This window comes from Artemia franciscana, chromosome 3 (genome assembly GCF_032884065.1).
Source record: "Artemia franciscana chromosome 3, ASM3288406v1, whole genome shotgun sequence".
Classification (NCBI taxonomy): domain Eukaryota; kingdom Metazoa; phylum Arthropoda; class Branchiopoda; order Anostraca; family Artemiidae; genus Artemia; species Artemia franciscana.
This window is the reverse complement of record NC_088865.1, coordinates 50545599-50570721: the sequence shown is the minus strand read 5'-3', so window position 1 is coordinate 50570721 and position 25123 is coordinate 50545599. Positions and strand designations below refer to the sequence as shown.

Sequence of the window (25123 nt, the reverse complement as noted above, 5' to 3'; positions counted from 1 at the left end):
TTTTTTAGAATTTGTTTAATGCCCGAATTATTTCTTACTTACACTTTGTTACCATGAACTGTTTGGTAAGATAAAATACAAAAAACTGCACTGACAAGGTTGTTGGAAATTATTTGAAAAGCTTAGAAATTTTGTTTTTTGACTGAAACCGCGGGGTTTCCGAAACTGAGGCTGAACCCAATGTTTGAAGTCGGTGAAAAAAAATGAGAATCTTTAACTTCACTGATGAGCCGTGAAAATACATTTTAAAGCTTCACCACACACATCCATGACCTGAAGGAGTTTATTAATTTCTTTAAATATGATTACACTGACATAATTTATCACATCCGAAAATCACTGCCCGGTACATCACATTTTTCTTTTCAGCAAGGAAAAGTGTTGCACTTTTTTTTTACAACTTCAGTAATGCATCAGCATTTGTTACTATTAGCTTGAATTAGCCACAAATAGGGGATTTGGCTGGTAAAACCATGAAAGTAACGGTTGTATTGTGGATACTGGGTATTGCTTCTGCAATTGAAAATGGTAATGATTATCGTCATCCTTAAGTATTTTAAATAAAAAATTAAGTTTTTCAAAGGAAGGTGAAAGGCTATATAAAAAATTTAAGCTATTATAGTGTGTCCTGTACCTGTGTGAAGTAGCCATAGCTTCACATACAGGAGAAAATCTTCCGTGAGAATGAAGCTCACTGTTTTTCGGTTTATAACGTTTATAACGTTTAATAAAACAAACGAAGTGATCCTTAGCCTACTTCGTTTTCAAAGATTTAGTGTAATTTTGTCACAAGAAAGAAAATCTTAATTTGGTTCATAGGTTACACATAAATAGGACACAAGTTTGTCAGGCCTAAATCGTTTCGAACATTTATATTTTCAGATAAGGTATTCTTTATAAACACAAATAGTTATACCAGAATTTCAACTCTATCCAGCGGAGAATAGTGATTCCTGTTTTCCTGTGATTTCAAGCTCATCTCTCACCGTAAGCTAACCATCTGAGTTGTCTGCTCAATTACTTAAGAAATAATAAGCTCACTCCACTCTTTGTACTAAAGTCTGGCCATTGTTGCCGCAAAATTAGTTTTGAATACAACAAATATAGTCAGTTTGTAAATTTGAGCATTTCAATTTGCGATTGTCTTCCATAGCAATTGAACCAACGGTTGCAACAAATAAGCCACTATTCTCTAGGTAATGTGATAATCAAACAGTTTGTGGTAACGAACTTTAAGGAGTGACTTAGGTCATAAATAAACCCTAAATATTGAATCCTAAATAATACTACTACTACTACTGCTACTACTAATAACTCACTGCAGCACCAAGCCGTCTGAGGCCAACACTGCTACGCACGCTCCTCCTCCAACCTAATCTATTTAAAGCCTCCCTCTTTACACCCTCCCAGGAAGTTCCCATTTCCTTTAAATCTTTATTTATGACATCCTCCCAACCCAGACGAGGACGACCTGCTTTCCGTGTAGCCCCAGACGGTTGGCCAAAAAGGACAATCTTCGGTAATCTGTCATCCTTCATCCGTAAAACGTGGCCTAGCCATCTCAACCTTTCTTTCATTATGGCCCCAGAAAGCGGGATTGAACCACACTTTTCATACGGGATTGAACCGATCAAACGAATCGGCTTTTTGTGCTAATTCAAAATGTTTAAAATTAATTATTTTTAATGCTACCAATCGAAAGCTATGAGACTGAGAAAATTTACTTGATTTTCAGAAAAGGTGAAAAACATCCCCAAATAGGCTACTAGTCTAGATTGAAAATTACATCATCAAAACCAACATATTCTATTGCACAAACTTTAGGGTCCTATCAACAAATACGTGGGATTTATCGCGTTTTCCCAGAAGAAAGGTCATGGATTGGTGTTTATCTTTTTTTCAGGATTAAGCTTGTCAAAATAATGGTCCTAAAAATCAGGAAAGGGCTAATTCAAATGAAAATTGGAACTTTTTGCTATTTTGATGAAGGCGGAAAGATTGCCCCACGAGAATGTGGTGTTTTTTTTTTTACCTTCTGTGACACGGGACTATGCTTTTACCCCAAACAGGGCCAAGTTGCTATCGGCTGAAAATTCTGAGATATTTTATCAATTTAACTATATGTTGAGCTTCCTAGTTTCAGAGGCAGTAATGCCACACGGTGGCATATTCATCGCTAAAGAGTCCCGTAGTCCATAGCAGATAAATGGTTAATACAGAAACTTGTTTTCAAGCTTCACTTAACTAATTTGATTCAATTGATCTTTCGTAAATTATTTACAGTGATTTACAATAGCATAACAGCTATTATGAAGGAGGAATGGTAGGTCATTTTATAGGCAGTGAATAAGAGTGGGGTGCTGGATGTGTCAAATAGTGTATTCTAAGTCCCTAATTTTCTAAATCTCTATGATCTTTCAGAAAAATATAGAAAGAAGTCTGAAGGGTTGGGATTTAGGAATTGATCTCTAATTTCCCTTCATTTGGACTAAGCCTGCATCAGGGTGCTGCAGGGTTGTACCCCCTTCTTATTGTTAGAAACTTTTTTCTTTTGTAATAGAATAGGTTCCATTCATATTCTAACCGGTACAAGAGTTTGAGATGTAGAAAAGGGGGCGATTCATGAGCACCGTCAATAAATTTCACTCGAGGGGAGGTAGGAAACACCAGAGATTTTGTTTTTAGTCAATATTCTAAACTCTAAAAAAAAGATTATTTATAACAGTATGTGCACTATTTTTTATGGCGATTTCTAAGAAGTTACGCATTAAGACTACGAGCCTGAGAAAGTTTGTCTGATTTTTGAAAAGGTGGGAGGGTCAACCCCCACAAAATGGCAAGTCAGAACAATAATGGCAAATAAGGAAAATCACACAAGTAAGAACATCAGAAAACCCACTTATAGTGGTTTTAAGTCCCATACTAAAAACTGCGGAGTTTCTGCTTTTTCGAGAAAGAAGTTCACGGATGAGTATTTATCTAGTGTTTGGTGTTTTCTTATCGAGCTAATGGTAGTAGAAACTCTGGAGACGGCTTAGTTGATGGAAATAAAATTTTCTAGTGCCCTTATTAAATTGCCAAAAAGATTGTGCTGCAGCAAAGTGATGTTTCCTGCCATTTTGTAGTGCCAAACTACAATTTCGACCCAGGAGATAAAAGGTGATATCAATTGATGATTCTGAGATAGCCAGTTGATCTAATGTTGCTATTAAATAAAAAAAACAAGTGTTTTTAATAAGGAGCGACATTAAAACTTAAAACGAACAGAAATTACTTCGTATATGAAAGAGGCTGCTTCCTCATCAACGCCCCGCTCTTTACGCTAAAGTTTGACTCTTTCTCTCAACTCTGCTTTTTAAAACAATAAAAAACTATAGCGTAAAGAGCGGGGCGTTGATGAGGAAGCAGCCCCTTTCATATACGAATAATTCGTTTTAAGTTTTAATGTCGCTCCTTACTTTCAGCTACAAACACTTGTTTTTTTTATTTAATTTCTGAACGTTTTTGAATCAATGCATGTTTTGATTTGGTTTACTGAAAAGGCAACTACAACTTTTAATTTTTACGAATGTTTTTATTATTAAAAGATAAACGTAATTTATAAATTAGCTTACGTAACGCACTTTTGTAATCTCATGTTTTTATTACATATATGAGGAGTTCACCCCCTCGTCAAAACCTCGCTCTTTACACTAAAGATTAAATTTTGTCCCAATTCATTAAGAATGACCCCTGAATCACAAAAGCCGTAGAATAAATAGTTGAAATCACTAAAAATAATTTAGCGTAAAGAGCGGGGTATTAGGAGGAGGTGAGCCCCTCATATGCGTAATAATTTCTGTTCGTTTTAAGCTTTAATGCTGCTCCTTACTTCCAGTTGAAACTTCCAAACTTTACATATTTATTTTTTCATTGTTTTTTATAAATAATGCTAGAAAATCTTGCGCTCCCTTCATGGAAATTTTCTTCCCCCATGACAAATTCCTCGATGGAAAGTTCCCCCAATATATCCCCCTCTTGTCAACCGCTCCCCAACCAAAAAATCCCCCTTAAAACGGCTGTACACTTCCCAATAACCATTACAATATGCAAGCACTGGTCAAAGTTTGTAACTTGTAGCTCCTCCCACGGGGACTGTGGGGGAGTAAGTCGTCCCCAAAGACATAGTTATAAGGTTTTTTGACTACGCTGAATAAAACGGCTATCTCAGAATTTTGATCCGTTGACTTTGGGAAAATAATTAACGTGGGAGGGGGCCTAGGTACCCTCCATTTTTTTGGTCACTTAAAAAGGGGACTAGAACTTTTCATTTTCGTTAGAATGAGCCCTCTCGCAAGATTCTAGGACCACTGGGTCGATACGATCACCTCTGGGAAAAAAAGAACAAAAAAAACAAACAAACAAATAAACACACATCCGTGATCCACCTTCTGGCAAAAAATACAAAATTCCATAATTTTTCGTGGATAGGAGCTTGAAAGTTCTACAATAGGGTTCTCTGATACACTGAATCTGAGATCGTATGATACACTAAGATCGTATGACTTTTAGAGGGTGTTTCCCCCTATTTTCTAAAATAAGGCAAATTTTCTCAGGCTCGTAACTTTTGATGGGTAAGACTAAACTTGATAAAACTTGTATATTTAAAACCAACATTAAAATGCGATTCTTTTGATGTAGCTATTGGTATCAAAACTCCATTATTTAGAGTTTTGGTTACTATTGAGCCGGGTCGCTCCTTTTTACAGTCCGTTACCACGAGCTGTTTGAAAAACCATTATATTGAGCTTCCCAGTTTCAGAGACACATGATACATTCGTTCCTAAAGGGTCAAGCAGTTCATATAAAATAAAAAGTTACTTTAGACAATTATTTTAAAGCTTTATTGGATCAACATAAAGTTGATCTATTTCGTGTTTTTTAACATTAAGTCCCACCAGTAACTTCTTTTTATCGAAGTTTAAATGGAATATTTGATTTTACGATTGTTCTTAATTCATTAAACAGTTATCCAGCAACGAACTGTAAGTAAGGAGTGACTCGTGCCTCGTGCTTACAGTAACGAAAACTTTAAAAAATGATTTAATAGCTGTATATACATTGTACTATCACTAATACTCCTATTAGCAACTACTACAACACTAAGCTGCCTGAATTCGACACCGTTATACCCTTTTATTCCATCCCAATCTATTTAAAGCTTTTCTATTTTAACTCCTCCATAGAAGTTACCCAACAAGCAATGAGCTAGAGAAAATTTAATCCATTAACGGAAAAAGAGGAGACACTTTCGTAACTATGTTATTTCATTCGCAAATTTAAATAAGTTTCAAATTCATCCCGTCTAATCGTCTGCTACTTTTTTTTAAGTGTGGTTCATCGCTTTAATCACTTTCTATTACATAGAAGAAATGAAATGCCAGAGAAATTGTGTTAATCCTTAGTCAAATTTTTACGCTACCTATCTAGAATTTAACAGGAAGCAGTGGGGGATGTATGGGGACGGTAGCCTGGGTAAGATTCAAAAAACGATTAGAAATTTAATTAATTTTTTTTCAATTTAAAGTAAAGAGTGGCATTAAAAATTAAAACAAACAAAAATTATTCTACATATGAATATGTCTAAGTATGCGGAGGGCTTAAACACAAGGGTCGGTAAATCCGAATAAAAATTATTTTTCAGGTAGTATAAAACTTTAGCGTAAGGATTAAGGGGTTGAGGAGGGACTAGCACTCATATACGGAATAATTTCTGTTCCTTTTAAGTTTCAATGTTACTAATCACTTTCATTTGAAAAAAAACTGTGTTTTAACTTAACTTTTCCAAAAAGGTGGAAAGCAAACCAAAAAAACCAGTGTTCTTACCCCGGACGATCACCCTTGACAGCTGCTCGTGTAAAATTGAGATGGAAAAGGGAAAGAGGAGTATATAAATAGATTTTTGAATAAAAATTCTGGCAAATTCTACGCAACCGGATCTATCTTCGGGAAAAATAGGAAATTACACATTTTTGCCGGTAAGAGGCTTAAGGCTCATAAACAAAGTTCTCTGATACGCTGAATCTGATGGTGTCGTTTTCATTCAGATTCTTTGACTCTTAGAGGGAATTCGATCAGGGGGAACTCTTAGGAGGAATTTTAGCATTTGATGCGTAAGACCAAACTTAATGAAACGTATATTTCCGGAATCAGCATAATAAGCTGAATCTTTTGTATATCTATGGGTATCAAAATTCCATTTTTAGAGTTTTGGTGACTATTGAGCCGCGTCGGTCCTTACTTACAGTTCGTTACCACAAATTGTTTGATAATAAACTTTTTATTTATTCCGTGCAAGATGGTTACGGATGCATGTTTATTTAATTGATATACCTTTCTTTTTTCCAGGGGTGATTGTATCAGGCCAATAATTCTAAAATATCAGAGGGATGGTCACTAGAAACAAAATTGAACGTTACTACTGATTTTTTGATAACTAGAACAGATTTTGCCGAAACAGAGTAGTATTTACTGCTATTTTGTGGCATTTATCGCACATTTAGCCCAAAAGGGCCCCAAAAGCAACTGAGTGGAGTCTCTGAGATTGCCAATCAATTCAAATATATCGCAAAATTATATATTGAGCTTTCCAGCTTCAGATATAGCAATACCTCACGCTGGTGCGTTCATTCCTAAGAATGTACGTATTCTCACGAAATAAAAGGTTAATTGAATCGTTTTTTAAAGCTTTTTTTAAAACTAAGTTTATTCATTTAAGTTCGATAAATTTACTTACGGTGGGGTATAATTGCGCATCGGCTTTTATGGAGGAGGGCCAATGGATCTTTTCGTAGGTGGAGGGAATGTGCCTGAATCCAAAACACATCCTTTTGTACCTAAATTTCTAACTCTCAACGAGCCTTAAGAAATATATAAAATCCAGAGAAGGAGGAGGTGGGTAAAAATTCAACTCCAATCCCTATCTATTTCTGGGAATGTTTTTCATCTTCGCCTTAAATATTTATGCTAGGACTGAAGGTAATAACCTCCCCCTTCTGACAATCTTTTTCTCTGTAGCATAAGATATTACATTCACATACATAAAGGCACAAGGGGGGAAGCTAGGGTACGGAGTATTTTGAGCATCACTTAGAAATTTCTCAGGTTTAGAGAAGGATTGTGGTTATGGTGGCAGCTCTGTAGTAACTTTCCTATATTAGCTATTTGTTAAAATTGCAGTTTTAAATTTTATTTAGGCGCTAAAGACTTCCCTCAACACCTTTTGCCTGCTTTCAAGTTCCACTATTAAAAAAAAGTATCGAGAATGTAATTGTTATTCCCAAGCAAATATACCCCTTAAAATCGGGGAGGAAGTGGGTCAGAAATGTCAATACCAACTTCAATCATCATAGTTTTTTACCTTCTAGAAGAGGGATATTTCGAAAAAATCTTGTTTATAGACAATAGTTCCCACCGCTCCATCCCCTTGCTTGCAGGTAAGTACAAAAGCAGAAAGTTTCTTATACTGAACTTAAAATTCAATTCAATTTATTTATAATATGTCAAAATAAAAAAGGGGCACATATCCCGTAAATGAAAGAGTACAACATAATGGGAAAAAGCGAAAAGAGAAGAACATTTTTACACTGAACAAAAATAAGTGGTTTTTACAATCATAGGAAAATAATCAAAAGATCTATAACGCAACACAATCATGATAGAAAACACATAAGACATAAATCATAAGAATCATAACCCAGTCATAAGATCGGGGAGTTTTTCGTGTTTGGAGGGGGGTCGGGGGTTTCATAGAAGAACCTTTCTATGAAGGAATTTATCATGGGGGAAGAGAATTTACGTAAAGGGGGCGCAGGATTTTCTAGTATTATTTAAAAAAAACAATGGGAAAATGAATAGGAACAAGTTTTTTCAACTAAAATTAAGGAGAAGTACTAAAATGTAAAACGAACAGAAATTATTACCTATATGAGGGGATTCGTCTCCTCCTCAATACCTTGCTGTTTAGGGCTAAAGTATTTTTAGTAATTTCAACTATTTATTCTACGATCTTTGTGATTCAGGGGTCATTCTTAAAAAAAACTGGGACAAAATCCAAGCTTTAGAGTAAAAAGTGAGGTATTGACGAGGGGACGAACCCCCTCATATACGTAATAACATATACGAATATAGAAGTTCGTTACATAAGTTAATTCGTAAGTTAAGTATATTTATTACTAATGAAAATATTCGCAAAAAAAAGTTCTAGTTGCCTTTTTAATTAATACAAAATTGGAGGACATCTAGGCCTACTCCTCCACCCCTTTTTTCTCAAAATCGTCCAATCAAATAAATGAGAAAGCAATTTAGACAAAAAAATTAATATCCAAATTTCGTGTTAATTATTTATGTACGGTGAGCCAAAATCAAAACATGCATTAATTCAAAAACATTCAAAAATCAAATAAAAAAACAAATTTTTTCAACCGAAAGTAAGGAGCGATATTAAAACTTAAAACGAACAGAAATTATTATGTGCATGAAAGGGGCTGTTCCCTCAACAGAGTACCAACAACAGCGACAATAAAATGAGTATTTGAATCAATTTGATCAGTCAAAGTACCAAGAACATTGACAATCAAATGGAGGTTGAAGCAGTTGGCTCAGTATATGTAGCAAGAAGAATGAAAATGAAAGAGGATTTTATTCAGTTTGATTAGTAAAACTACAAAAAACTCGATGGAAATAGAATGGATTTATAATCGATGTTTATCTTTATTAAATAAGAAAAAACAAGTTTTTTCAACCAAAAGTAAGGAGCGACATTAAAACTTAAAATGAACAGAAATTATTCTGTGTATGAAAGGGGCTGTTCCCTCCTCAACGCCCCGCTTTTTTCGCTGAAGTTTGACTCTTTCTCACAACTCTACTTTTTAAAACAATAAAAATTCTAAAACTGAAAGCTCAGTATATGCTTTTTCGACAGTTTTAGATTGATTGATTATCTCAGAATTATTCCTCAGTGGAATTTTGGAACCTTTTGGGCCGAAATCGTTGTTTTACTTCACTGAAATGGCTAAGAATGTCATTTGGCTATGGCAAAACCATTATTGCTACTTAAACAATCAAAATCAATAGTTCTTTCAACGTCTGTTCTAAAGAGCCTTTACTTGATATTCTAGAACCATTGGTTCGACCAATCAGTTATCATGCTTCTTGAAATTTTATACCGTGTTCATTTATTAAAAAAACAACAACAAATTACTGAATGCACGTTAGTTACCTCAGCTTCATTCCGTATCACATTACAACACACAAAATCTGCAAGGCAGAACTACTAATCAGGTGTCTGAATTGAAGGATCAATTCCTTGGAATAATTTAAGTCTGCGTTATAAGAAGGGCTTAAGTCATTGTTTATTATAACGTAAATATTGAAATATGGAGTTCAAAATCAAAACTTGGTAGCATATATGTCACAAATTCTACTATTTGGCGCAAAACTGATTTTGCCCCGAAAAGGCCCAAACTGCCATTAATAAAAATTCTAAGATTGGCAACCACAGTGGGGTGTTTCTGTGGATTGGGGAGAGATTAAAAGATGTTTTTTTTGGTCCAAATTTCTTAGCTCTTAATGAGAAGCCCTCATGACAAAATATATCTTTTTGGGTATTATTTCATTCATACAGCAAGACTGTTAATACAGTAAGACAACTGTGATTCACTGTTGTCTTTTGTTGAAATTAATTGCAGGGCTTCGCTAAGTTATTCATTTATTGCCTGATAAAATTGTGTATCATGGCGAATAATTGCACATAAGACTTTGTGGAGGAGTTCCAAATCCTTATGTAGATGTGGAACTCCAATTTTTTAAATGAAAGTAAAGAATGGTGCTAAAACTTAAAAAGAACGAAAATTATTTTGTTTGCAAGGGTGATGATACCCCATAACACTTTTTATGTCAATGTCCACATAGTGCTTTTTTGAAACGTAACAAATATAGCCAGTTGACAACTGCAGGTTGCTTTTTTGACCTTTCAAAATGTTTAAACTGAAAGTTTATTATATACAGTAAATGCAACCGAATGATTTCTATCGTTGCAGAAGCATTTTGAAAAAATTCTAACTTTTAAGTAAAGAGCAGGTGCTCGAGGATATTGTTAGCCCTTCCCTCTGAAACGAAAAATACTTTCTATTTTTTTGAAGCTTTAAACTCTTTGCTGTCTTTTGAAAAAAAATCTTGTTTTTTAAATTTGATTGTGATCATTTTGAATTATAATTTCTATCAGTTTTGAATGAAACTGAAGGCATATGTTAAAAATTATTGTGTAATTAAATTTGTTTTTTTTACAGCTTACGGTGCACGGTATATCTTGGACAAGGACAGCTCTGGAGAACCGGAAGCTTTGCACCATCTGTCATCAGTAAGAAGAAATCTGAAGTCTAATCCCGACATTATTGAAGATACTAACAGTAAAAAAACTTTAAAAAGAAAGAATACATTAAACACAAACGAAAGCATCAAAGAGGGCTTTAAAAATGCAGTATTTAAGAAAAAGCCAAATCGAACAGAAAGTGAGGAACTGAGTAAAGAAGAGGCAGCTCAATCAAAAGAGACACTTGATATCCTTAACACTATTGACTCACAAAAAATAAATTCATTGAGAAAAAAGAGACCCTTCACAAGACCAGAACTATCGACAAAAGAGAGTGGTGGGACTGATTATAATAAGAAAAACACCATAAGAAATAAGGAATCCTTAAATTCTTTTAGTGAAGCTGAAGCCTTTGTATCAAAGAAAATTGATGAGGCTGTGAATAAGCCAGTAACCAAAAAGCAAAAGAACAGGACGAAAAAAGGAACAACAACTAGTAATTATCACAGCGCAGAAACAACTACAGAAATGAGAATAAATTATTCAGAAGAAACGCTAAAAGAGCTTAACGCATCCTTAAAGTATGAAACAGTAAATACACTGGAAAAGAAAAGACCGTTTCTAACTTTATCACCTTCAACAGAAGAAAGTAGTAATACTAATTCTGGCAAAAGGAAACATGTAAAACAGCCAGAATCGTTGAAGCCTTTGAATGATACTGAGGATTCCAAAACTAATAACACTGAAGAGGCAAAAAACAAACCAGTGAGGAAAAAGCAAAAGAACAAGAATAAAAAAGTAACGACAGTTAACAACTATCAGAACCCAGTAGGAACTACACAGCACCTACGTGTCACTTCAGATGCTTTTAATCCCTCAGTAGACTCTATAATCGAATCTGTTACAAAACTCTTGGCAAAAGAAATATCTGCGACGGAAGATCCGGATATTTCTCAATATAATATAAGAAAAATTAATAATGAAACACAGGGGACAAACAAGGACGAATTGTTGGAGAGTGCTCTCAATTTCAAAGGTGTAAACAACTTTGAGACAACAATTACAGAATCAGTTTCAACTTTTCAAGCTTCTGATGTGCCAGGCGAGCATAATATTTTGTCTGCTACTCTTCAACCAAACATGCCAGATTTCGATGCAAATTACTTAGGAAAATTGTCAACAATAGACAATAAAATCTTTATGAATGCTGATGTTCATGACGGAAGAACTTTCAGCAGTGATGGAACACCTGGTCTTTATTATACAACAACCACTGCAGTAGAAGAACTAGCTGACAATGATTACTATTCAGAAATCCTTCAGGCTTATACTACGCAAAATCCTACTGCATATTTTGATGGTAAGACACATTTATTGGATATGGAAATTAAAACTACTACTTATTTACCCCTTGCAAATTTAAATAAGGAAATAGAACATGCGGACGATAAAATAGGTACTACACTTGAGTATGAAAACCGAGTGACACAAAAATACGACATGGTCGAGGAAACAGAAAAACAAGCCATATACAATTTTGGCAAAACAGAATTACCTCTGAAAATTATGACGAACGTTGGTATACCTTTAAAGCACCAAAATGGTGTTTTTGATAGCTTGGAGAAACAATATTACTTGCCATCGTCTATTGAAAATCAGTGGTCTGATAACATAAAATTCCTGGAAGAATCTGAAACGATGACCACTGTCTTTCCTAAGAGCTTTGGATTTAATTCTATTGACACAGTAGTTTCCGAAAAAGAATTTATAATAAATTCGAAAGTTTCACCCCAATCTGACCGCTTAGACGTTGAAGGCAGTTCTGACATTGCTGATAACGATAATGTTAGTAGTGGTGATTCAATGAAAGACTATGCAAATGATAATGTCGAGGGTAGTGGCTCCAATGATGGCGGATCAGGATTACTTCCCGATGCTGGTGATGATGAAGATTCTGAATCAGATTCGGATGAGCTGAATAAATGTAATAGCTTTAGCTGTCAATTTCTTGGTGACACCCAAGCAACCTGTCAAGAAGGAACTTGCCAATGCAGTGAAGGATATTCACTCTTTGGAATATTTTGTGAAGGTAAATATTTAGTGAAAGAGTTCCAAATAGTTTCGGGTAAATGTATGTTGTCAGACAAAAACGGACAGACAAAAGAAATATGTCATTGATTCTTCATTCACAGCTCTTTCCGAATTTCCTTCACTACCATCACAATTATGTTCTATTCCCCCCCTCTCCCTCTAATGGGACGGGATGTAGTCATAGGCTATATACACAAAGTTATCGATTTTTCAGTTTTTATGGCACTTAGTATTTAAGAAGTGACGTATAGCGATCGCAATTTCTGTCCGTCGGTCTGTCTGTCTCTCGGTCCCAGTTTTGCTAGTTCGGGAACTTCCAGATAAGCTAGAACGATGAAAGTTGGCAGGTGTATCAGGAACCAGACAAGATTAAATTGGAAATAGTTGCCTCCCCGATTAGACCATCTGGGGGGGGGGGGGAAGAGCGAGCGAAGGAGATAGTTGAGAATAATTTTATTTGCCTATAAAATCAATGATTATTGTTCTTAAGTGTGGCTTGCTGGTCTAGCGGTATGATTCTCGCTTAGGTTACAAGAGGTCTCGGGTTGGAATACAGGGTCACCCCAATTCTTACATGAAGAATATCCGAAACTAGATACGTGATCAATATAGCGATCGCTGAAAGTTGGCAGGCGTATCAGGGACTGGAACAGATTAAATTAGAAATAGTTGCTTCCCCGATTCAACCACCTGGGGGGGGGAATAGAAGGACGGCTAATTTGGAAAAAGTAGAGGAAACGAGGCATTTTTAACTTACGAACGGCTGATTAGATCATAATGAAACTTGATATATAGAAAGATATCATGTCTCAGATGCTTCATTTTCAATTCGGATCGGATCCGGGGACATTGGGGCGTGGAGGGGGGAAACGATAATCTTGGAAACCAGAAATCTTGGAAAACGCTTAGAGTGAAGAGATCGGGATGAAACTTGAAGGAAAGAATAGGCACAAGTTCTAGATATGTGATTGACTTCAAGAGACCAGATCCAATCTGTTTGGGGGAGTTTGGGATTTCTAGTGCTTCTGCAAGTTCGAGAATAAGCAGAAGTTCTAGATGCGTGATTTACATAATCGGACCGGATCCGATCTCTCGTCACAAGTGCCATATGAGCTTATAACTCTTGCTATATCACTGGTTTTCCTTATTTCTGATCAACTCTTCGTCCATAGTGACAAACAAAGATAATAAAAAAAAAATGCTGCAAAATTAGAAATTGTTTTGTAAAGAAAATTTTTCTCGATCCCCCTACCCCCATCGGGGATGGGGGGGGGGGGTTGAAAGGCCGTTTTAGCGGTATTCATTAGTCTATTAGGGAAGACTACTGAGAAGGGAGTCGAATTGCATATTTCGTTTTTGTTTTCGTACCCGATTTATATCTTACAACATAGATTTACTCCTGTCTTTGGTTTATACCCTTTTGAATATAATAGGTTTTCGAACCCTAATCCGTACGTACTATATCATATAATTATGCACACATATTTTAAATCTCTGTAAGATCATTTCATTTCTTTTCTAAGATAATTCCACAGCTATTATCCTATGAAACAACGGGTGCGCTAACGCCCTGCCAGGAACCGTCTTAATAAGGAAATATTATCCCGCACTATGTTTTTGACTTTCAGATGCAGAACTTCTTTAAAAAATGGATCTTAATTTCATTCTAAAACCCAATCTAGAAAAAAACAAGATAAAGGTAGAATGCACAATTCTTTGTAAAAAAAAAACTTCATAAAGAGGCACTAGAATGTTATACTGAACAATCCGAATATAATTTAGTTCTTAACTATGGTACCTACAGATGTATACAAATATCTGTCTTGATTTTGCAGCAACCAAAATCAGAAAATGATTCTCTTATATTTGTTTCCTGTATCCTGCAAAAAATGTCAAAACCTTAATTTGAATAGAACTATGTTATCTCAGTAAAATGATTAACAATGTAATAATATTCTGCACTGATTTAGCTAATCTGATGAATAAGTTTTAAGTACGGATTTTGGATTCCATAGAATTGTCGAAATTTAACTGGTAATATTATAACCACTAATGTAATTATTACTAGTATAGCAGCTAACTACTAAACAGGGTTGCGATGGGCGTTACAATTGTACCAGATTTTGTGCATTTTCCTCCGACCTATATATCTGTACAACTGTTTTTACAAGTCGGAAATTTAGAAAAATTTTGACGAAATGGCTATTTTAACCCTAAATTTGACCTTATAAAAATAAATTTCACTATAAAAATAAAATTCACCTAATTTCGCTACTATGGAAGTGAATACATCACTTGATGCCTTTTCATGCTCTTTTCAAATTAAATAATTGCTTCTGGGGCAAATTCCTTTTTGAGCCCTGCGGACACTGTTCAAAACCACCAGACTCATTTGCTCCATTTTAAAAACTGACGTGAGAATGGTGGACCATATTTGCCACCCTGAGAGAACAGGCCTACCGCTCGAAGGAGGTGCACTTCAAGGCGCCAAAACTTTTGGTGCCTGGGACATTTTTTTATGAAAAGTAAATTTTTCGAACTTCGTTTGGCACAAATCAGAATTTTAACATCTTAAAACTCCTATAAATAATAAATCGTATACTGAATAAAAAAAGGAATCTGTTACCTGCTAGGATAATAGTTAAAGAAAATAAAGTTTTTCTAATGGAAATAAAGAGTGAGTTTTAACTTAAAATAAAAAAAATATCCTGCTGCCCCGCAAAATTTATCTATGATACTTGGACAAATAAACTGACATATTGCCTTATGTTTGTAAGATTATGCAAAAGCAGGGCTTTACTGAAAACACAATACCTACACAGAAGAAACCATTTTTAAACCGTAGAAGATATCTTAGCACTTTGTTTTACTACTCTATCAAAAATCTGATAGTATTTTATGTTTTAGCACGGAATTAGTTTTGCATGAACGAAGTATGTCAAAATAAAAAGACTAATTTTTTAAACTTTACTGCCTAATTCTGATTGCGAATTTCTTGGTTATGTTGATAAACTGGCTCCTAACATGGATGGAAATGGTCAGTCTGTTTTGCATTTTATATGTCATTGGATTTTAGAAAAGACCTACCTATTTCGGCGTACATGGCCAATTTTTGCTTCCGGAAATATGGATCAAAGAATTTGTGTTGAATTTACTTGAAATATAGTTTAACGGCTCAAGTGCACTTGAAATTTTGACAGTGGCACTTGGCAAGTCTACCTTGAGCCAGATCAGCGTATATGTATGGTACAAGCTCTTCGTAGAAGGTCGAGAAGACGTTAATAACGACACTCAATTGATTGCATCAAAAACCGATGCAAACTTCAAGTGGTGGCTAAAACTGGTATAGACAATCATCGAATCTCCCTTGGAGATGCTTTTGAGGATTTAGAAATATTTGTTGGATCATTCCATGCTTGTTTTTGCCACAAAAGAAGTATGTTGGACATAAAGAGAGGGGTAGACGAGTTTGATCCGAAAGTGCCTTATATTGGCAAACATTACATCCAAATGATCATCGCTCTGGATTTACTGAGTGGCGTCAACGACATTCCTGATATGCTTTAAGGGTCATAACTAGGGGAAAAGGGGTCGTAACTTGGTCCCGAAAGTGACAAAACCTATGAAGGGACGTGTTTTGTTCATGATTGAGGGAGCAGTGACCACATCACTAAAATATGGCAAGGCAATATCAAACTGCGTGTATCAGATTAGAAGATTGGAATTATTACAATTGGAATTATCAAACAAAAAATTATTATGTATATGAGGGGGTTACCCCCTTTTCAATAACTGGCTCCTTAAGCTAAAGTGTGACATTTTGTTCCAACTATTTAAAATATTACATATATAATGGGGTTACCCCCTTTTGCAGTAACTGACTCTTTAAGCTAAAGTGTGACATTTTGTTCCAACTACTTAAAAATGACTACTGAAACACAAGGGACCGTTAAATACTTTAATATGATTTTTCAAAAGTTCCGAGAAAACCTTAGCTTAAAGAGCGGTGTATTGAGGAGAAAGTAACCCCAAATATACTTCAAAATTTCTGTTCGTTTTGAGGTTTAATGTTGCTCCTTACTTTCAGTTGAAAAAACTTGTTTAAAAAAAATTTCATTAATAACTAGAGTAGGCAGAAGATGAGCTATGTGATAAGTCAAATTAAGAACAAACACAAGAGTTCCCATGAATGAAAAAATGGAACCTTAAACAAACACACACACAATCAATAATAAAATTAAAACTAAAAAGGAATAGAAATTACTGCAAAGGAGAAACACAAGGCCTAATCAAATTTCACAAAAAGGTCTGGGCTGCTGTCTTATCAAGCCCCTAGGATGGATTTGATTGAATCCTCTTTAAAACATTTTTATTTTTTTGGATAAATTTCGGCTTTTGAACGACAAATTGGCTCTATGAAGTAGTGTTTAGAAAATGTGCCAGGCAAATTTGTGTTCGTCTTGGCCTTGGCTGCGTAAAAAAATTTCTATTTTCATGCTTACTTTAATTTCAATTCAAATAAATCAAAATATTTATTTCAGCTGTCGATTGGGATTCCAATGACAAGTGTCAATTAGAGGATGTAATAAATGAATGTGCAGCTGTAGATGCCACATGTAAAAGAACTGGTTTGAACTCACATGTCTGTTCTTGTAAATTTCCAAAAATAATGTTAGACGGAACATGTGCTTTAGGTAAGTACCTGATTTAACCATCTTCTAACATGATAATCTAGGGTGATTTTTTCACAGTTAAAATATATTTAGAAGAATACGAAGATAAGTTTGTGAATTCTGGACTAGAATCCTGGGAGCTACAGTAATGATAGTAGTCAAGTACGTTTTGGGGACACATACACTTCAGAAGACTGATGAGGGTTTATTAAACGTGTTCCAGAGAAATTGTCTACGCCTACGAACAGTTTCAGGCACCTGTAGGACTCACCGTATATTAAACAACAAGCTGTACGAAAATGGGATTCTAGCTCACTTTCTAGGGCTGTAAAGAGAGAGTGAGATGACTACGACGCGTTTTACGGATGAAGGGTGACAGACTGCCAAAGATTGTTCTTATTGGCCATCCATCTATGGCCAGATGGAAAATAGGTGATCTTCCAATCGGGTAGGGAGAGTTCCTAAGAAAGGATTTACAGGAGATTTGACCCTCATGGAAAAAGATAAAGAGCGAAGCTTTGAATAAATCGTGATGGAGAAGGAGCGTTTGTCGTTGTATTGACCTCAACTGGGTTAGTATTGCAGTGAGTTGTTATTATTAATGGTAGTAGTAATGATAATCTAGACTACGTCCAGGCTTGCACCCTGAAAGGGCTGAAGGACCCAGCCTCCACATTGAATCTCATGATATTTTTTTCATAATTATTCCGTCTACTGGTTAGATGAGTAGGCTCTCCTCTTAAAGTACAAGCCCAAACCAAGAATCGTTCTTATATATGGGGTAAGATGCATTAATGATGCAGATTTTTGCTATTTCTTTATCCTTGATATGCATTTACTATGAAAAAATTGTTGTTGTCTATTTCATTGTATGCTCCATGAGCTTAGGTTGTATAATCGTAATTACTGCTAAAATTATTTGCTTCGTGAAGGAGGAACAAAGAATCATCGACATGGAGGATATTATTATCATATTTGCATAGTTCATTTGAAGTTTTCGGTTTCATTTACGTAGTTTGCCGGCACAGTGGACCTGTTTCTTCTATTTATTTTTAAGCGAAAAAGTAACACTAATTCATGATTAATAACTGGCCACCTATGACAGCCAAGAAAACACGTTCACATCTCCCGTTGAGGTAAGTAAATAAATCATTCACGGTAGACAAGAGCTTAATCTCGTGAATTTGGAATTGCTAAATATCAATTGGTGCGATTGAGACAATTTCAAAATGCCGGTGCCACACTATTACCATGACACAGTCCCTCAACCTCGATGATACTTGAGTTTGGTTGTACTGATCATATCATAGAGCTAGGATAATCAACCAAAACACTTCGCTCTAAGGCAAATAACGTAGTCCTAAGTGGCTGTGTCTGGTGGGGCTTCCAGGTGCACCATTTTCGTTCCTCGCTTATTTTTTCTAAGACTGTTTCTTCCTACTTATACTTCTCCCTTGTCATATTAATGTCTTTGGGCTTTCGTAGAAAAATGTTTTATTCGGGCTTATTCGACACAACTTACAACAGCTACTTCGAGCATCAGCCGCAGATCCTGTAGAAGGTTCACCAGAACAATAATCCTCTATCTTTCTATCTTTCTTAGAAAAAGTCGTGGATCCCTACTACTACCTCCAGGTTGTTGGACCTGAAAGGATTACATCTCATTCAAGCATCACCCACAGAATCATCCGTTTATTTGTATCAAATTTTAAAGCGATTTCATAACCGTCTTCTTTTCTTGACTTCTGGTGTCACTTTCAATTGTAAATTGGAATTTGAAGAATGTCAAATCCTAACCAGTTATTTAAGGAAGAAATATACCACATTTGGAAGGAATGGCAACTAAAAAACAACTTATGAAATACATAAATCTGGGTATGTTTTGCAATCACCATGTATCTGAGACGGATCAAAAGTATATGTACATCAAACAAATGTTTAGTCCTCTAATTTATCTCTACTTTTAAGTCACCTTCCCTTACCCTCTTCTTGAATTTTTAAATATTTATAAATAAATCAATATTAGATAAAATTAAAGCTTCATTGACATCAGAATCATCAGATCAGCGTACTTGAAGTTCTTAAAAAAGAAATTTAAATCTAAAAGATCATACAAGGTTAAACCAACGTAGAATATGAAGGATTTTCTGTGATAAGAAAAAGTTCTTGTAAACAACTGTTTTCCGTACACATCCAATTGGACAATTCTCCCATGGGGGGTTAGTTCTACAAAGCTATTCTTCTAGTTTTGGTTTAACAGTTGCATAACAAAATAATTAGGTAAAAAAACAGTGATGAATGAGCAAACTATAATTATCCGCTAGAAGCAAGCTTAATGTCAAAATTGGTTCAAATATACCGTAATTTTTATGTAACTTACTGCAAATCTTATGCTTCATTATTTCCACAAGTTCGATTGCACGTAAGGTATCCTTTTTAGACCAAGTCAAGGGTGGCTAATCCCTAGCTCTCCTGAATTGACCCCTTGAGAGACTGAATTTATAACGTACCTCTGGAATCTCCTTTGGAATTATTTTCATACTTAAAGGTTTAGGCTCGATGCTTTGGTTGTCGGCATTCGGCGTACGGCAGGCTTCTTTGTATTAATTATTATTATCGGTTTTCTTTTAACCGCAGAAAATTTGAGCCTATTCTTGATGTTATGACGTCACCTCTTCTTGATGTCATAATGTCACCGCAGGCTCGTTTCAACCATCCTGGGAAATACACGAATTTTTTCTTAAAGACCTCACCTATCTAGATCGTTTTATGACCTGAAATGTCAATGATGTTAATATGTATTTAATTATTAATCGTAAAATCAATTTAAAAAATGAATTATAACTTGAACAATAAGACGTTTTGTTGGTTGTTGTCAGTGCTTCCTTCCAGTCGTTCATTTTCGGGGGGTAGCAGAGCTTTTAAGCAATATGAGCCTTTTCTTGGTGTTTCATAACGTCACCACAGGTTCATTACAACAACCCTTGGAAAAATGCAAAACCCTGACCTATTTAGTTGATTTTATGACCTGAATATCAAAGATGCTAATATATATTATAATTATGTATCGTATAATTAATTTTAAAAAAAGGAACGTTAATATTGTTAGTGGAAATTGATGACGTTGAACGGTATAGCCATATTGACCTTTACTAGAGTTCACTGTAACTCTAGATGTGTGAATTTCTTTTCCTGATTTTTCGCTAGTAATTATATTCTGTTCATTTGCATTTTTTACACGCTCTAATTCTCGCTTTTGCCTATTTTCTAACCACCCGGGTCTGTGCTCTTCATTTTGATTTTGTTACATTTTAATATTTAACTTACTGCAAATCTTATGCTTTATCATTTCCACAAGTTCGATTCACGTAAGGTTTCCTTTTCAGACCAAGTCAAGGGTGGCTTATCCCTAGCTCTCCTGAAAATGCCCCTTGAGAGACTGAATTTATAAAGTACCTTTGGAATCTCCTATTGAATTATTTTCATACTTAAGGATTTAGGCTCGATGCTTTGGTTGTCGGTGGCCTGATTGTCGGGCCTCGGCATTCGGCGTACGGCAGGCTTCTATGTATTAATTATCATTGTCGGTTGTATTCTAACGGCAGCAAATTTGAGCCTTTTCTAGATGTTATGACGTCACCTCTTCTTGATGTCATAACGTCACCACAGGTTCGTTACAACCATCCTGGGAAACACACGAATTTTTTTTTAAGGTCCTGACCTATCTAGATCGTTTTATCAAACGGTTCGTGGTAACGAACTGTAGTAAGGAGCGACCCGGCTCAATAGTAAACGAAACTCTAAAAAAACGGAATTTTGATGCCAAAGTATACATAAAAAAAATCAGATTTTTCTGCTGATTTTAAATATATAAGTTTCATCAAATTTAGTCTTTGTCATCAAAAGTTACGAGAGTGAAAAAATTTGCCTTATTTTAGAAAATAGGGGAAAACACCCCCTAAAAGTCACACCATCGCATTCAGCGTATCAGAGAACCCTATAGCAAAATTTTTAAGCCCCTATCTACAAAAATGTGGAATTTCGTATTTTTTGCCAGAAGACAAATCACGGGTGCGCGTTTTTTTTTTCCAGGGGTCATCGTATCGACCAAGTGGTCCTAGAATGTCGCAAGAGGGCTCATTCTAACGGGAATGAAAAGTTCTTGTGCCCTTTTAAAGTGACCAAAAAAATTGGAGGGCACCTAGGCCCCCTCCTACGCTCATATTTCTCCAAAGTCAACAGATCAAAATTTTGAGATTGCCATTTTGTTCTGCATAGTCAAAAACCATAATAACTATGTCTTTAGGAATGACTTACGCCCCCTCAATCCCTGGGGGAGGGGCTGAAAGTTACATACTTCGACCAGTGTTTACATATAATAATGGTTATTGGGAAGTGTACAGTCGTTTTCGAGGTTTTTTTGGTTTTGGGGGCGGGGTTGAAGGGAGGGGGCTATGTGGGTGGATCTTTCCTTGGAGGAATATTTCATGGGGAACAGAAATTCAATGAAAAGGGTGCAGAATTTTCTAAATTCCTTAAAAAAAACAATGAAAAAATAAACATGGAAAAGTTTTTTCAATTGAAAGTAAAGAGTAGCATTGAAACTTAAAACGAACAGAGATTATTACGCATATGAGGGGTTCTAAAAACACTTTAGCATAAAGAGAGAGGTATTTAGGAGGAGAAAACTACCTCGCTCTATATGTTATAGTATTTTTAGTAATTTCAACTATTTATTCTACGGCCTTTCTGATTCAGGGGTCATTCTTAAAGAATTGGGACAAAACTTACGATTTAGTGTAAAGAACTAGGTATTTACGAGGGTACAAACCCCCTCATATACATAATAAAAATTAAAGAATATAAAAGTTTGTTACGTAAGTTAATTCTTAAGTTACGTATATGTTTCACTAATAAAAAAATTCGTTAAAAATTAAAATTTATAGTTGCCTTTTTATGTAACCGACAAATTGCATGGCAACTAGGCCTCCTTCCCCATCCCTTATTTCTCAAAATCGTCTGATCAAAACTAAGAGAAAGCCATTTAGCCAAAAAAGGAATTAATATGCAAATTTCATTTTAATACTTTATTTGTGGAGAGCCAAAATCAAACATGCATTAATTCAAAAATGTTCAGAAATTACATAAAAAACAAGTTTTTTTAAGTGAAAGTAAGGAGCGACTTTAAAACTTAAAACGAACAGAAATTACTCCGTATCTGAAATGGGTTGTCCCCTCCGCAATCCCTCTCTCTTTACGCTAAAGTTTGACTCTTTTCCACAATTCTGCTTTTTAAAGCAATTAAAAGCTTTAGCGTAAGGAGCGAGGGATTGCGGACTGGGACACCGGGACACAAATAACGACCGGGACACAGGGAATATAAATGACGACCGGGACAAAGGGACACAACTACAATGGGGACACCGGAGGGCACAGGGGGATATATAAATGACGACCGGAACACAGGGAATCTGGGACACAGGGACACAACTACAATGGCGCGTAACTAATATGGCGCGTAAAAAGCTAAGAAAAGAAAAAACCTAAAAAGAAAAAAAATTAAAAAAAAGGAAAAAAATAAAAAAGGTAAAAAACTAAAAAAAAAACACCGGGACACAAATGACGACCGGGACACAGGGAATATAAATGACGACCGGGACACAGGGACACAACTACAACGGGGACGCTGGGGTTCACAGGGGGATATATAAATGACGACGGGGACACAGGAAATGTTCGATTAACAATCACCATCAACAAAGCTCAAGGGCAATCATTAGAATAATGAGGTATAGATCAGAATACGGATTGTTTTTCCCGTGGACAATTATATATTGCATGTTCAAGAGTCGGTAAACCTGACAATCTATTTATATGCACAGACAATGGGACAGCGAAGAATGTTGTATATTCGCAAGTTTTACGTAGTTAAAAACATATATATATATATCTATCTCTATTCACAGGTGGGACACAGGGACACAACTACAATGGCACGTAACTAATTTGTCGCGTAACGACTAACGCACGCGGGGGAGCTTGGGGGAGGGGTGCGAAGCGCCACCCCAACAGCTAGTGTATTATAATTATTAAAATTATAATTAACTAAAAAATGAATTATAACTTGAACAATAAGACGTATTGTTGGCAGTTGTCAGGGCTTCCTTCCAGACTTCATTATATATTCGTCTTTCATTTTCGGGGGGTAGCAGATCTTTTAAGCAATATGAGCCTTTTCTTGGTGCTAAACTAAAAAAGAAAAAAACTAAAAATGAAAAAACTAAAATAGAAAAAACTGAAAAAGAAAAAAACTAAAATATGACGTAAAAAAATTAAAATAAAAAAAGGAAACAAACTGTAATCAAAGATAAAAATCTGTAAATGACGTCATGGTCGCAACGCGAAACCAGGCTTGCGGCTAATAGAGATAGTAAAAAAAGTAGGCGGGTCGCTATCACCAAAAAGGGAAAACCAGAGCAACGCAAAACCAGGCTTGCGGCTCAAAGAGAAAGGACCAGATTAGGAATGTCCAATTTACGTCATTAATTCGACCCAAAAATAACATAGCGTTGCCGGGACCCAGAACACAAGGGGCAATGAGAATCCATACATAGAAGCCTGTCGTGTGCCATGCTGGGGCCCGCGGGGCCCTGTAGCAAAGCCGCCAGGACCCAGCACTGTCTGTGGTTAGAACACAAAGGACAATGAGAATCCGTATATAGAAGCCTGCCGTGTGCCATGCTGGGGCCCGGCGGCGAAGCCGGCAGGACCCAGCACTATCTGCGGTTAGAACACAAGGGACAATGAGAATCCATATATAGAAGCCTGCCGCGTGCCATGCTGGCCTGGCAGCGAAGCCACCGGGATCCATCTAGTATATTATAGTTATGTATTGTATAATTAATTTAAAAGAAGGAATGTCAATATTGTTAGTGGAAATTGATGTCGTTTAACAGTATAGCCATGTTGACCTTTACTAGAGTCCACTGTAACTCTAGATGTGTGAATTCCTTTTCCTGATTTTTCCCCAGTAATTATATTCTGTTCATTTCTTTTTTGACACGCTTTAATTCTCGTTTTTGCCTATTTTCTAATCACCCGAGTCTTTGCTCTTCATTTTAATTTTGGACATGCTTTAATTCTCGCTTTTGCATATCTACTAACCGCCCAAGTCTTTGTTCTTCACTTTCATTTTTATACGTTTTGATACCCGCTGTTGCATGTTTTCTAACCGCAATTGTCTTTCTTCTTCATTTTGGATTTTTATTACTTCAGACAATTTAGCAATGCCCTTTGCTTTAGCTTCTTGTATTGGTCATTCAGGTTGTTCATTTTTTCCCATTGTAAATTTAATATAATCAGGCCGTTCTCTCGGTCCTATCACCTTTGATAGTTCAGATTTTTCCAAAGAATCATCATTTGTAATAGTTGAAAATTTTCAATTTTCGGGCCTTCCTATTGACATTATATAACTGGTTGTGTTCACTGGTTTCGTTCCACGGAGCGAGTCGCTTTCATCTAAGAAAATATAAAACCAATTTAAAAATTTTCAGGTATTTTTCATGTTTGAAATAAAACATTAAAACTGTTGTTCAGACACCATAAATATTTTTGCAGTTTACATAATAACTTTAGCGATTCCGAACTGACGTATGCTGCATGGGATTTTTTTTCTTTTAGAATAAAAACATTTGTAGACGTGTTTTTTTTACTCAGAAATTTTTTCAAGGACTATGAAATGAAAATAGTATGGCGTGGCACTCCGCGTCAACTAAGCTTTAAACTTTTGGTTTTCATTTTTAAGATTTTTGAATTGTGGTATTACCTTGTCAAAATACAAATATTGGTCAGTCACTACTTGAAATACGGTCAGTCAGCCGGATATCCAGAACAATCCGTAGGTTTGTTCTGAGTATGTTTGTGGAAATCATCTGGAAAATCTTCATCATTTTTCGGGGTGTCTATGATCCAGAACCATACTTGACCACCGTCATCATTATAGCTTCTA

At 35.7% G+C, this 25123-nt stretch overlaps 1 protein-coding gene across 2 annotated transcripts in view; it reads left to right on the top strand.

Annotated features, from left to right (window-relative positions):
- Positions 1 to 403: 403 nt before the first annotated feature.
- LOC136025375 (uncharacterized) overlaps positions 404 to 25123 on the top strand; it is a 145138-nt gene continuing 120418 nt past the window's right edge. For both annotated transcript variants that reach the window (XM_065701352.1, XM_065701353.1), the window contains exons 1-3: positions 404 to 528; positions 10329 to 12440; positions 16984 to 17136. In XM_065701352.1, coding sequence (XP_065557424.1) covers positions 474 to 528; positions 10329 to 12440; positions 16984 to 17136 — 2320 coding nt within the window. In that variant the 5' untranslated portion in view covers positions 404 to 473. The remainder of the gene's footprint in view (positions 529 to 10328; positions 12441 to 16983; positions 17137 to 25123) is intronic.